Source organism: Myotis daubentonii, chromosome 1, assembly GCF_963259705.1.
Source record: "Myotis daubentonii chromosome 1, mMyoDau2.1, whole genome shotgun sequence".
Taxonomy (NCBI): Eukaryota; Metazoa; Chordata; class Mammalia; order Chiroptera; family Vespertilionidae; genus Myotis; species Myotis daubentonii.
Window position 1 is genome coordinate 63,243,449 of NC_081840.1, and position 13,832 is coordinate 63,257,280.

General features: G+C 39.9%; 1 protein-coding gene across 1 annotated transcript in view; it reads right to left on the reverse strand.

Annotated features, from left to right (window-relative positions):
- Window positions 1-5,884: 5,884 nt before the first annotated feature.
- The window catches only part of TRIM69 (tripartite motif containing 69), a 31,417-nt gene continuing 23,469 nt past the window's right edge, over window positions 5,885-13,832 (reverse strand). The window contains exons 3-6 of the mRNA XM_059702596.1: window positions 13,004-13,321; window positions 11,548-11,570; window positions 11,339-11,463; window positions 5,885-7,470 (exon numbers count right to left, since the gene is read on the reverse strand). Of these exons, the coding sequence (XP_059558579.1) occupies window positions 6,929-7,470; window positions 11,339-11,463; window positions 11,548-11,570; window positions 13,004-13,321 (1,008 nt within the window). The 3' untranslated portion in view covers window positions 5,885-6,928. The remainder of the gene's footprint in view (window positions 7,471-11,338; window positions 11,464-11,547; window positions 11,571-13,003; window positions 13,322-13,832) is intronic.

A 13,832-nucleotide genomic window follows, 5' to 3' on the forward strand; every position in this document is an offset into this window, starting at 1 on the left:
AATGAGGTACCATCTCACACCTGTCAGAATGGCTATTATCAATAAATCAACAAACGACAAGTGCTGGAGAGGATGTGGAGAAAAAGGAACCCTCGTACACTGCTGGTGGGAATGCAGACTGGTGCAGCCACTGTGGAGAACAGTATGGAGTTTCCTCAAAAAATTAAAATGAACTTCCATTTGACCCAGTAATCCCACTTCTAGGAATATATCCCAAGAAACCAGAAATACCAACCAGAAAGGACATATGCACCCCTATGTTCATAGCAGCACAATTTACAATAGCTAACATTTGCAAACAACCTAAGTGCCCATCAGCAGATGAGTGTATTAAAAAACTGTGGTACATCTACACAATGGCATACTATGCCGCTATAAATAAGAAGGAACTTTTACCATTTGCAACAGCATGGATGGAACTGGAGAGCATTATCCTAAGCAAAATAAGCCAGTTGGAGAAAGATAAATATCACCTGATCTCAGTCATATGTGGGACATAATGATCAACATAATTTGATGAACAAGAATAGATCCAGAGACAAATGGCAGGGAAGGAGGGGGGGTGGTTTAGAGAGCAACCAAAGGACTTGTATGCATGCATATTAGCATAACCAATGGACACAGACACTGGGGCGGTGGGCGCTTGCCTAGGGAGAGACTGACTGTGGGGAGGGTGTCAAGTGGGGAAAAAGGAGACATATGTGAAACTTTAGACAATAAATAAATAAATAAATAAATAAATAAATAAATAAATGAAAAGGCCTTGAATAAACCATGTTTATTCATCTGAAAAATGAATTTATCCAGGGCATCTCTTACTCTGAAAATACCTGGCAACCCAGTTTTACTATTTTTTTCTTCTGTATTTCATCTATGTTATGCAACTGTGCAATGATATTACCTCTGTTATTATAAATGTCCAATTAGTTGAAGAAAAGTGCAAGGCATTTGCCTCAGTGTAGTCTAACATATTAGGACTTCGTTTATCTTCGACTTGATATAAGGATATTTTTGTCACTATCAGCCTCATTTCCTATACCCTCAGATAAACAATGTATGATAATCCCAGTCATACTTCTTAATGAATTACCATTCAGTGTCTGTATCTAGCAGAGAGGTCCCACATTGATGTTTTATGATTCATACTCATTAGAACAAGCATATCAAACTCAAAGGCTAACACGGGCCAAATAAACAAGGTTTAAGTTTATGTGGGCCGCAAAAAAACAGAAGCTTCAATTTTCATAGAAACATAGGTTTATTTCAATAGAGATATGCTGAATACAAAGGGCTGAAATAAATGAATAATTGTTAACATAAAATAATAGAACATTTTAATAAAAATTAATATTTTTTCTTACCAGACGCTGAGTAACTGCACAAATTAACAAGTGTAATGCAAATAAACCTATTTTTCTTATTCTCCAAAAGCGAAGTATTTCTTGTTGTGCACACCAAACAAGTACAAGACTAATGATGTGGCAATTGGCTGCTAAAATATTCGCTGCTAGTAATAATAGAGATGGTGCACCTGCACTTAAGGTGTGTAAGGGAAATGAATGCAACACGATTATAGTAATCAGTCATTAGCAAACGTTGTAGTTCATTATTAATAATTATGTATAACAGGATATTGTAAAAATTAAGCTATGAATTTTTTATTAAAACATTTCTTACATACCGTTATATTGGCTGGGCTGCAAAAATACTTGTTGTGGGCCGCAAGTTCCACCTGCTTGCATTAGAAGGATTCCTGCCTTTGATTACAATCTGAGTTCTAAGTAGAGGGATTGTTTAAATTATTCAGGGGTGGGCAAACTTTCGGACTTGAGGGCCACAATGGGTTCTTAAACTGGACCGGAGGGCCGGAACAAAAGCATGGATGGAGTGTTTGTGTGAACTAATATAAATTCAAAGTAAACATCATTACATAAAAGGGTACGGTCTTTTTTTTTCAATAGTTTTATTCATTTCAAACGGGCCGGATCCGGCCCGCGGGCCATAGTTTGCCCACGGCTGGTATAGACTAACCAATTATTTGGAAAAACTATGAGAAAAAAAATTTTGGTCACCTAAATGTTAAGGCAAATACTGGAGAGCTGAGGTAGTGTGTCAAAGTAAGTATCAAGGTAGACATATGTAGATAGTGGAAAATTTGTATACATTTGTGGTCTGTCCTTTTTCTCCTGGTGATCTAAATAAAACCTTACTTAAAATTTTTTTTTTAAAGAGCTTCATTGTGGTATAATTTACAACTGGCAAAATCTGCCCATTATAAATGTACAGTTCACTAATTTCTAGTATATTTATATAGCTATGCAACCATCACCATACAAAAAATCATTTTTAAGAAAAATGGGAACAACCAAGATGGTAGCATAGGTAAACACCTGTACTTGCTGCCTCTCACAACCACATCAAAGCTACAACTAAAAGACAAAACAAATATCATCCAGAACCACGGGAAAGCTAGCTGAGTGGAAATTCTACAACTAGAGGAAAGAAAAAGGTGCATTGAGACTGGTAAGAGGTGCGGAGGTGTGGAGGCATGTGTGAAACAGGCTGGCAACTGGGCGCGCTGTTGTTGTTTTCAATCAGGAGAAAGATACAAGCTCCCGATTGCTCTGAACTCCAGTTCCAGGCGAGACTCTGGGGACCCAGACTCATATGGGGAGAAACTGGACTGTCTGGCATCGGGCCAGAACACAGGGCGGCTTTCTCTCAGAGGTGCTTGCAGTGATCATTGTTCCTGCATGGGGCCACGGGACAGAGAGGCCCAGGGACCTCTCTGAGGCAGGGCTGACTGGCAGCCATTGCTGTTTGCTCTGCCCTGGTGATTCCCTGAGACCCCTGCCCCACCCAATTTACAACCCCACCCAAGCCATGCACAGTGGCTTTTGCATATGAATAGCCTGTCCTTTCGCAACCTAAAACCTAACAAACTGCAGCTGGGTCAGAGAGCTCCAAAGCTTCCAAAAGAAGGCCTAAGGCCCAGCAGCAGCAGCCTGCATTGCTTCACAGCTGGGCCTCATCTGGGCCCTTCCAAACCCCAAACAAAGAGGAGGAATATGCAGATCTCTCTGTAGCTCCTGCTGGGTGGCCTCAGGCAGTGGCTGACTTTGCACCTCCTTGGAGATCCAAGAGCCATTGTACCCAGTGGTCAGTGTGAGACTATACCAGATTACAACTCTTCACATCCATAAGAGACACACTCAGGAGCAGGGGAAGGTGGAGAAGACCTGAGAGGCAATCAGGGCCAGCAGTTGCTGTTTGCTCCTACTGACAACGCTGAACGATCGGGACCGGTGCTGGGTGCTGGCAGCGGGTGCAAGCAGTGGTTCTGGTGCCAGGAGCAGGTGCGAGCAGGGCCAGCACCAGCAGCAGGTGCAGGCGCCCAGCAGGACCACAGTGTGCAGGAACAAAGAATTTTCAGTAACCACCAGAAGCTCACCTTGATGACAGTGACCAGCGCCCCACCTTGGTCTGGTGCCCCCGCTCACCTGCTCTACCATCCTGCTATGGCCGATGCCCACCATATTGTGCACTCTGCCACCTGCTGCTGATGCTCACCATGTTCCGTGCACGCCCCCTGGTGGTCAGCGCACATCATAGCACATATTCAGTTGTTCAATTGTTCTGCCATTCAGTCTATTTGCATATTAGGGTTATATATATATGTGTGTGTATATATATATATATATATATATATATATATATACATATATACACACACACACACATATACATAATATATATACACACACATATATAATATATATACATATACATATACATATACATATATATTTATACACACACACATATATGAAAGGAAATAGAGATGGTTCATCAAAAGTACTGCTGAGATCAATGCTACTAAGTACTTTAGACTTAAAAAAAGGAACAAGCTGGAGGATGAGTATATTAGAGACGACAAGATGAAAAACACTGACATTTAAATTATAGACAAGAATGATGAAAAGGACATAGCAGACAGAAATGTGTGTGTGTGTGTGTGTATATATATATATATATATATATATATATATATATATATAGAGAGAGAGAGAGAGAGAGAGAGAGAGAGAGAGGGAGAGACTAGAGGCCAAGTGCACGAAATTCGTGCAAAGGTAGGGTCCCTAGGTCTGGCTGGCGATCAAGGCCAGTCTGGGCCTTCCTTCATTCCGTGCTGCCCCCTGGTGGTCAACGCACATCATAGTGAGAGATCGAACTCCCAGTCTCCCAGTTGAACTCCTGAGGGGACACTTTGCATATTGGCCATTTACATATAGAGATATACAATAGTCATGTATTGTTGGTACATAATTTATAGTTGCTAATATGGGTAAACACCCATGAAATGATTATGATTACATTTAAGAAATCCTATATAATTAAAGCCTAATATGCTAAGTGTCTGATCATCCAGTCGTCTGTTCAACCAATCAAAGCATAGTATGCTAATGATATGCTAAGGCTACTCAACTGCTTGCTATGACATGCCCTTACCATCAGGGGGCAGACAGTCAACCGGTTAACCACTTGCTATGACTGCACTGACCACAAAGGGGCAGATGCTCTGACTGGTAGGTTAGCTTGCTGCTGGGGTCCTGCCAATCAGGACTGAGTGAGATGGGCTAGACATGCCCTGGAGCCCTCCCGCTGTCCCTCCCCAGCTGGCCAACCTCCTGTGTCCCTCCCTGGCCCCGATCGTGCACCAGTGGGGTCTTTTGGCCTGGCCTGCACCCTCTCACAATCTGGGACCCCTCAGGGATGTCAGAGAGCCGGTTTCAGCCTGATCCCACAGGCCAGGCCTAGGGATCCCACTGGTGCACAAATTTGTGCACCAGGCCTCTAGTGTGTGTGTGTGTGTGTGTGTGTGTGTGTGTGTGTGTGTGTGTATACAAAAAAATCATATGGAGTGGATGTGGGGGTGACTAAGAAAATATGGGAAAATGTTAATCATTTGTGAATCTAGGTGGAGAGGGTGCTGGTTCAATTCCCGGTCAGGGCACATGCCAGGATCATGGACAAAGTGAATTCATTTTTAAAAAGTAATTTCTTAAATGTAATCATAATCATTTCATGGCTGTTTACCAAAATTAGCAACTATAAATTATGTGCCAACAATACATGACTATTACCTGTAATATGTGTGTATCTTTCCCATTATAACAGATAGGAGGCTTTCACCCTGCGCAAGAATTGTGCTAATTGTAATTTTAGATGGCCAGTGCTTTAGGTCTTAAATACCCATTCCCCTCCCCTAAAACAACCCTGTCAGATGTAGAGAATGAAGGCCAGTTATATGCGACTTCCAAGGAAAGGCAATAGAGATGGTTCATCAAAAGTACTGCTAATATCATTGCTACTAAGCACTTTAGACTTTTACTTCTATGTGCTTGTGATGTGTTCCACAAGTCTAGCTGGAGGATGAATATATTAGAGAGTACAAGATGAAAAACACTGATATTTAAATTATAGACAAGAATGATGAAAAGGACATAGCAGATGGAAATGCTTAAATGTATTTGAATACAGAAAAACAAGTGCCTCATCTATATATATAAAAGCCTAAGTAACCGTCAGACTATTCGACTAGTAGCTATGATGCTACTGACCACCAAGGGGCAGACACTCAATGCACAGGCATGGAAACATGGAACAGACTGATGAATCTCAGAGGGAAATGTGTGTGTGTGTGTGGCAGGCTGGGGGGGCGGGGGAGGGAGAAAAGATTAACCAAAGATCTTATATACATACTAGAGGACCAGTTTACGGATTCATGCACTGGTGAGGTCCCTTGGCCTGTCCTGCGGGGATCGGATGGAAACAAGCAGTCCAACATCCCCTGAGGGGGCATTACGAGAGGGCACAGGTAGATAGATAAAGCAAGAAAAGGGCCTGAAAAAGAGTCAGAGATTCACTGGACTAAAAAGTATCTTGAGATAATTTAAGACAAGATTATAAATTGGCCCAGACTTTTTTCTTTTTTTTTTTCTTCTTTAAATCTCTGGAGCAGTTTTTAAAAATTACAGTAACAAGTTCTAGAAAAGAAATGTGTTGCAAAAGTTATAGTAAAAGAAAATTAAGCCCTGGCTGGTATGGCTCAGATGGTTATAGCATCATCCCATGCAGTGAAGTGTCATGGGTTTGATTCCTGATCAGGCTCATACCCAGGTTGTGGATTCAATCCCTGGTTGGGGCATGTATGAGAGGCAATCAATCCATGTTTCTCACACCAACACTTTCTCTCTCTCTTTCCCCCTCTCTCTTCTTTTCTCTCTAGAATCAATGAAAAACGTATCCTCATCCCTAGCTGGTTTGGCTCAGTGGATAGAGCATTGGCCTGTGGACTAAAGGGTCCCAGGTTGGATTCTGGTCAAGGGCACAGGCCTGGGTTGTGGGCTCCACCCCCCAGTGTGGGCCAATTGGTTCTCTCTCATCATTGATGTTTCTATCTCTCTCACCCTCTCCCTTCCTCTCTGAAATCAATAAAAATATATTTTAAAAGAATATCCTCAGGTGAGGATTTTTTAAAGAAAATTAAATAGGAAGAAGAGTATACTTCTGAAAATTCATCTAATACAGAGTCATTATGCTAGACTAATGACAGCATAATAGAATTTCTGGGCACATTTGAAAAGGGTACCCAAGCATCACAAACTCAAGTTGCAGTTTGCTTCAGTAACAATAGCATGATTATCTCTCTCATGAGAGAGGCTCCTGTGTTACAGAAGCCCCTAGTGAATTAGAATATCTTGAAGGACTCCGGTGAAATCCACTTAGGCCACTGAGGATGGAATTTAATTTGTGAATCCTTTTTTTCAGTATTCATTATTAAATTGGGAAGAGAAACCAGTGAGACTGGTAAACTATTTCAATACTTCTTTAATAATGCTCTGAATTTATACAATAGTACGACTAATTACTGTGGCTGCACGATATGCAGTGGTTCTTTATTCTCCCCACCGTCATTAAGGCAAGGGCAGAAGTAGGAACAAAGTTTCTCCGTGAAAGTACTAATGAAGGTGTAAATGTGGGTCATGGTTTTAGCATTGTAGAAGGACACCTGCCCTCCTTCATAATCTAAGTATATGCCCACCTTGTCAAGGTCGTTAGTCAGCTTCAGACTGCAAGAAGGCAAATCCAGAGCCTTTAGATCATTTTGGTTCCTTAGTCTTAAAAGCCAGAATCCTTGCTCAGGAGTTAGAGGACAGCTGCCTTTCCGAATGATGGATTCTCTGACAACGCCAACTGTCCACTTTGTCTTCTTTGCTACTTCTACTTCCCAGTACCATTTTCCAGATGTGAAGCCTTTTGAGCCCAGCACAGCCACACTTGAGTCAAACCTCTCTGGATCATCGGGCATTACCTGCTTAATGTCACCATGCCACACACTGGTTCGGGTTTTGGACAGCACCAAATTTGGGTGCGCGGTTTTAGGGTCCAGAGTTAATGGAAATAAGCCTAGTAAGAAAATAAGAGAAAGCAGGGCATGGGAGAAAAGGGGTGAATGCATATTCCCATAGTAGAAGTCAGTATTTATATAAACACCAATAATTTCTCTCCCCATATATATACTTACATATACTCGTTACTGTTTTGGTATCTATGTGGCTATATTCTAGACATTTTTATATTTGTGATAAAAATTAGACTGTACTCTGAAGCAATTTATTCTCTAATAAAGAAAACAATACAAATAATATAAATCTGTACTAGTATGTGTCAGAAAATACAAATGCTGAAGAGGTAACACTTAGGTAAATTTGTCCTAGGAAAGCTTTCTAAGGACAAGAACTATTTCCATTGTGATATAACATCTATGAAATGTATTCAGGATGCTTTGGCTAAACAGAGGCAAAAAAGCAATGGGTTAAAAACAAGTAGCTTATGTGGGAGAGAACATAAGGGCTTGCCTGTTAGAGTCAGTCAAGATCTAGCTAACTGATAGAGTCTTTAGAGGACAATGATAAGTTTATATTTGGTTTCTTAGATAACGAGACTTTTGAGATCTAGAATGGTTTGCCACTGCTAATCAGAATGTGGTCCATAATCTGTGGACCCCACTGGTACAAGATCAGGGCCAGGGAGGGACACAGGAGGTTGGCCAGCTGGGGAGGGACTGCAGGAGGGCTCCAGGGCGTGTCTAGCCCATCTCACTCAGTCCTGATTGGCAGGACTCCAGCAGCAAGCTAACCTACCAGTCAGAGCATCTGCCCCTTTGTGGTCAGTGCAGTCATAGCAAGTGGTTAACCGGTTGACTGTCTGTCCCCTGATGGTAAGGGCATGTCATAGCAAGCAGTTGAGTAGCCTTAGCATATCATTAGCATACTATGCTTTGATTGGTTGAACGGACGACTGGATGATCAGACACTTAGCATATTAGGCTTTTATTATATAGGATTTCTTAAATGTAATCATAATCATTTCATGGGTGTTTACCCATATTAGCAACTATAAATTATGTACCAACAATACATGACTATTGTATATCTCTATATGCAAATGGCCAATATGCAAAGTGTCCCCTCAGGAGTTCGAGCAGGAGACTGGGGGTTCGATTGCTCACTATGATGTGCGCTGACCACCAGGGGGCAGCGCAGAATGAGGGAAGGCCCTGACTGGCCTTGATCGCCAGCCAGACCTAGGGACCCTACCTTTGCATGAATTTCGTGCACTTGGCCTCTAGTCTCTCTTTCTCTCTCTCTCTCTCTCTCTCTCTCTCTCTCTCTCTATATATATATATATATATATATATATATATATATATACACACACACACACACACACACACACATTTCTGTCTGCTATGTCCTTTTCATGTTTCAGATGTTCCTCTTTTTACTCTGTTTCCCACACTCACATCTTCCCTACTTAGTGAAACTTCTCAAATGAGTGACCTATTCACTTCACTACAACCTCATCAAAATCACTCCTGGAATTCTTCTCCGGAATCATTCTTTATTTTCTAGTCCCTCCCAGGCCTTTGTTTAGATATTAACAATTTTTACCTAGATGGCTACTGCAAACTCTAAGTTTGTCTTCTAGTCTCTTGGGAGCAGAAACTATGTCTTTTACTTCTATGTGCTTGTGATGTGTTCCAATTAAACTTTACTTACAAAACAGGCAGCTGTATTTTCCCCAAAGAAAGTAAAGCACAAATATTTGTAAACAAATGTTATGCAAATTTGTTGATAAGAGCCATAAACTAGAAACTACCCAAATGTCCATCAATTGGTGAATGAATATGCAAATTGCAATGTATCCATAAAACATGATTACTGATACATGCAACAACATAGGTGAATCTCAGAAAGCATTATTCTAAGTGAAAAAAGCCAGACACAAAAGACTACAGAATATGTAATTCCACTTACATGAGATTTTAGAAAAGACACAAGTGGAAAAAGGCAGATTTAGTGACTCTCAGGGGTTAGGGATAGAAGGAAGAGATTGACTGCAAAGGGATACGTAGGAACTTTTTAGGATGATAGAAATTTTTTATATCTTGATTTTGCAGATGTTTACATAAGTATATATATATCTGTCAAAACTCATCAAATTGTACACTTAAAATGATGAGTTTATATCTATGAAGTTTGGGGTTTTTTTTGCTTAATCCCTTCACCTTTTTTACTCAGTCCCCTAACACCCTCCCCTCTGACAGCTGTCAGTCTGTTCTCTATATCTTTGAATCTATTCCTATTTTGGTTGTTTATTTTGTTCATTAGATTCCACATATAAGTGAAATCATATGGTATTTGTGTTTCTCTGGCTGGCTTATTTTACTTAGCATAATACTCTTAAGGTCCTTCCATGCTGTTGCAAAAGGTAAGTTTTCCTTCTTTTTTATGGCTGAGTAGTATTCCATTGTGTAAATGTAACATAGCTTTCTTATCCACTCATCTACTGATGGGCACAGACAACAGTATGGTGATCACCAGAGGGAAATGGGGGTTGAGGGAAGTAGAAGAGAATAAAGGGGGAATAAATTGTGACAAAAGGAGACTTGACTAGTGTGGTGAATACAGTAAAATGTATTATAGAATTGTACAGTTGAAACCTACATAATTTTATTAACCAATGTCACCCCAATAAATTCAATAAAATTTTAAATGATGATTTTATTCTATGTTAATTATGTCTTATTAAAGCTGATTTTTTTATTGTCAATTATCTGGAAAAATTGTTAACAGGAATAGATTTGTGATTTTCATTAAGTCAGTAACTACTAATAATAATGAAAAAGTTTTTAAAAACTGTGGTACATCTACACAATGGAATACTACGCTGCGGTAAAAAAGAAGGAACTCTTGCCTTTTGCAACAGCTTGGATGGAACTGGAGAGCATTATGCTAAGTGAAATAAGCCAGTCAGAGAAAGATAAATACCACATGATCTCACTCATTTGTGGAATATAGAGAACAACATAGACTGATGAACAGGGACAGATCCAAAGACAGAGAAATAGCAATCAGACTATTAATCCCCAGAGGGAAAGTAGGGGAGGGTGGGGGTAAGGGGAAGAGATCAACCAAAGCACTTGTATGCATGCATATAAGCCAAACCAATGGACATGGACAACAGGGGGATGAGAGCATGAGTGGGGGTGGGGGAAGGATGGGGGTGAATGGGGGGGAATGAGGACGCATTTGTAATTTCTTAACTAATAAAGAATTTAAAGATTAAAAAATTTTTTTAGAACTTTGTGTTTATATAAATATTTTTATTTAGAATTTTATGTTATTGAAATGCCATTTGTGTTCTTTTGTCCTGCTCAATTCTTTGGTATCTACAGGATGACAAAAACTTAGAGTTCATATTAGGCACACCTATTTGAATTATTGGGTGTTTTGTTGTTGTTGTTGTTGTTGTTGTTGTTGTTGTTTGAAGCACTGAAGATCTCTAAACAATCTTCTAAGGTATTATACTCCATTTTATGAACATCAAACAAAAAGGACCTATAAAAACCCTATTACATTCAAAGAGTATATATAATAAACTCCTCCCTCAGGGCAGAAAAGTTCCAGGGATTTATATAACTGATTTAGCAAAACAGTATAAAATATTAGTTGTCACATTTGATAGAACAATTAAAATCATAGGCTGAGAGGTAATTCTGACATTAGACTCTGTTTACCAGTAAAAAGCCATACATTCTTAAGTCATGGTACCAGAAGAAATTCAGTCATACCAACTAGCTTTCTTTTGCTAAACTCTACTCTTCCCCCTGTCCCAGACTCTAACGTATTAATTAGGGCCACAGAAGAGGTCCCACAGATGAAACATACATTAGGAGCCCCAGGAACCAATAGCTGCTACCCACTGATACCTGGAGAGATAATGGACTGCATTTCCCTCCACATCATGTACTGAATGGGACCTTTGTACAGGCCCAAGTTCAGGTTTCTGGAGATAAGCTCTCTGGGTGTCAGCACTTTTATTCCTTTCTCCAAGCTGCAAGGGACATAAATAATTTATTTTAGATATTCTCCAGGGACTGAAGATAGGGTAAGAATACCATATGGAAATACCACTTACCTATCTAAGAAAGGTGTGATGTCCTAGAAGAGGAAAAGAGAAATAGAGAAGTTAGATGCCTGTTCATCAACTGCAGAAATTTCTTTGGTGATACTGGCCATCCCTGGAATTTGATTGTCAATACCGGGACCCATCACCACCTCTCATCCTCCATGTGTGTTTTCTGATCTGCCTCCTTCATCTAACCCAAGATAAACTGGTCTTACCTTGCTCCTATTTTCTAGCTCCCTTTTACATGGAATAAGAGAGAAGTTAAGGTTAGGCTACATTTCCCTATACTGCCATAGTCTCAGGAGAATACAAGAGGTCAAGCATGCCAAACTCGTGGCCCGCATGTGGCCCACAATGAATATTTTTGCAGCCCAGCCAATATAACAGTATGTAAGAAACGTTTTAATAAAAATTTTGTAACTTAATTTTTATAATATCCTGTTATACATAATTATTAATAATGAACTACAATGTTTGTTAATGACTGATTACTATAAGTGTGTTGCATTCATTTCCCTTACGCGCCTTACACACAGGCGCATCATTTCTCTGCACTAATACTAGCAGCGAATATTTTAGCACCCGATTGCCCGTCATTAGTCTTGTACTGACTTGTTTGGTGTGCACAACAGGAAATACTTCGCTTACAGAGAACAAGAAAAATAGGTTTATTTGTGTTACGCTTGTTAATTTGTGCAGTTATTCAGTATCTGGTAAGTTAATGTTCAAGAAAAAAATATTAATTTTATTAAAATGTTCTATTATTTTATGTTAATGATTACTCATTCATTTCAGCCCTTTGTATTCAGCATGTTTCTATCGAAATAAACCTACATTTCTATGAAAATTGAAGTTTTGGGGGTTTTTTTTGCAGCCCACATAAACTTAAACCTTGTTTATTTGGCCCGTTTTAGCCTTTGAGTTTTACATGCTTGCAGTGGGTATTCTCACCCCAAAGCCACTTTTCCTCACTCTGGCTAGTTAAGCTACTGAATGCTGAAGTGGTAACCAATGCCACATTAGAAGTGAACTTTCAATGACCAAATATTGACAAATAGCTTTTCAAACAGGTCAATGTATGATTTCTGAGAGCCAAAGATACAGCTTAGGTTGCAACATTTTATTTTTAAGAAATAAAGCTTCAAAAGTTCTTTATGAAGAAATATTAAAATATTAATTCATACGGTTATTATTGGAATTTTATTGTCTTCCTTTCTAGGAGGGTGAAAGGAAAACTTTCTATTGAGTGTAAGGCAAAAGTAGCTTCCTGCTTTTCTCCCAGAGAATTCTTTTAATTTATTTTTTTTATTGTTGACATTATTACAAATGTCCCGCATTTCCCCCTTCGCCTCCCTCCACCACCCCTGGCAGGTTTTTCCCCTTCATTGTGGGGAAAAGCTGCTTCTATAGCCTTTCTGGCCCTCTTCCCCTAGTAGCGTACCCAGTCATTGATATGGAGTCTTACTTTGAGAAAGTTGAAGGAGTTCTGCTCTTCCATCCGTGCCTGGATGCTCACCAACATCTCCTTGACTAGGAGATACTGTTCCTGAAGCTGGTTCAGATTCAGCTCCATTTCCTCATTCAAGACTTTCCCCTCTTCCCGAAGCTCATTTAAAATGTCCTTTTCTTTGCCATGCAGAAATTGATGCAGCTTTAGAAACTCCATGGAGATGTGCTGCTGCAGATGTAGCTTGTTGTCCTGGAAATCTCCATGATCATCACCAGGGTAATTCCTGAGACTAGCTCTTGGGGATGGGGGCCCACACCAACAATACTCACACAACTTGGGAAATACCATAATAGGAAAATGCATAAAAATGCAATATCAACATTGAGCCATACTAAAAGGAGCCCTTTTTGTGGCAGGTGGGGAGACTTACTCCATCTTTCTCAGCTAGTTTAGTAATTCAGGATGAAATAGTCAAAAGTAACCTGCAGGTTCCTATTGCAGTACTGAGGTGGTAACCATTGCCATGTGAAATAAGACTCTGGGTTAATCAAACATTCTAGAATGAATGATAATACTCTCCTACCCACAAGTATAAGCCAATATCTACCAAGTGATACTGTTAGACTGGGGTCATAAGGAAGTGGAAAGAAATATCCTTCTCGAGAAATCAAGAGGAAAGACCAGAGAAATCACTACACCACAAAAATCACCCAGCAACTGAACCATCAAAAGGAAAAGCATATTAGGGGAAAGGCCATTGTACTCTCCCTGTTTATCAACTATAGGGAACTTGCTCTACTGCTATGTTCCTTTCCACCCTACGGTGTCCATTCTTTAATTTTAT